Source organism: Merops nubicus, unplaced genomic scaffold, assembly GCF_000691845.1.
Source record: "Merops nubicus isolate BGI_N331 unplaced genomic scaffold, ASM69184v1 scaffold8353, whole genome shotgun sequence".
In the NCBI taxonomy this organism is placed as follows: domain Eukaryota; kingdom Metazoa; phylum Chordata; class Aves; order Coraciiformes; family Meropidae; genus Merops; species Merops nubicus.
This window is the reverse complement of record NW_008598203.1, coordinates 1-443: the sequence shown is the minus strand read 5'-3', so window position 1 is coordinate 443 and position 443 is coordinate 1. Positions and strand designations below refer to the sequence as shown.

Here is a 443-nt window from a genome sequence, read left to right as displayed (position 1 = left end):
CCCCGCCTGCCTATGGAACAGGTCCTCGGCGGGTTTAGGAGCCGAACCGCCGCAGAACCCCAGGCTGACCCCCACTCACTCTGGAAATGCCGCCCGGTGCTTCACACGAACCGGGGGGCAAAGAAAAGCCTGCCCACCAGAGCTGGGCCTTACGCCAGCACAGAACAAAGCCTCGACAAAAAGGAGCAGGCACCCCAGGCTCGTTCCGTACAGCGGCATCTCTGCTCTGCAGATCTGTGGAAATAACTCTGGGGAACCCTCCTAGGAAGTGCGTGGGCACTTCCCCGGGCGCGGCCTGGAGGCGGAGACGCGCGGCCGAAGGCAGAGCCCGCGCGGGGTCACTTACTGCACGCAGTCAGTGGCGCGGCCCTTGCTCTGGTACTCCACGATGCACCGGATCAGCTGGTCGTTCTCCTCCAGCAGCTAGAGCACAGGAGCGCTCC

The 443-nt window shown here is 64.6% G+C and overlaps 1 protein-coding gene across 1 annotated transcript in view; it reads right to left on the bottom strand.

Moving 5' to 3' along the window:
* Nucleotides 1-423, bottom strand: part of SS18L2 (synovial sarcoma translocation gene on chromosome 18-like 2) — a gene marked incomplete at its 5' end in the record, with an annotated part of 942 nt that extends 519 nt beyond the window's left edge. Inside the window, one exon of the mRNA XM_008936961.1 lies at nucleotides 347-423. Within this exon, the coding sequence (XP_008935209.1) occupies nucleotides 347-423 (77 nt within the window). The remainder of the gene's footprint in view (nucleotides 1-346) is intronic.
* Between the last annotated feature and the right edge of the window lie 20 nt (nucleotides 424-443).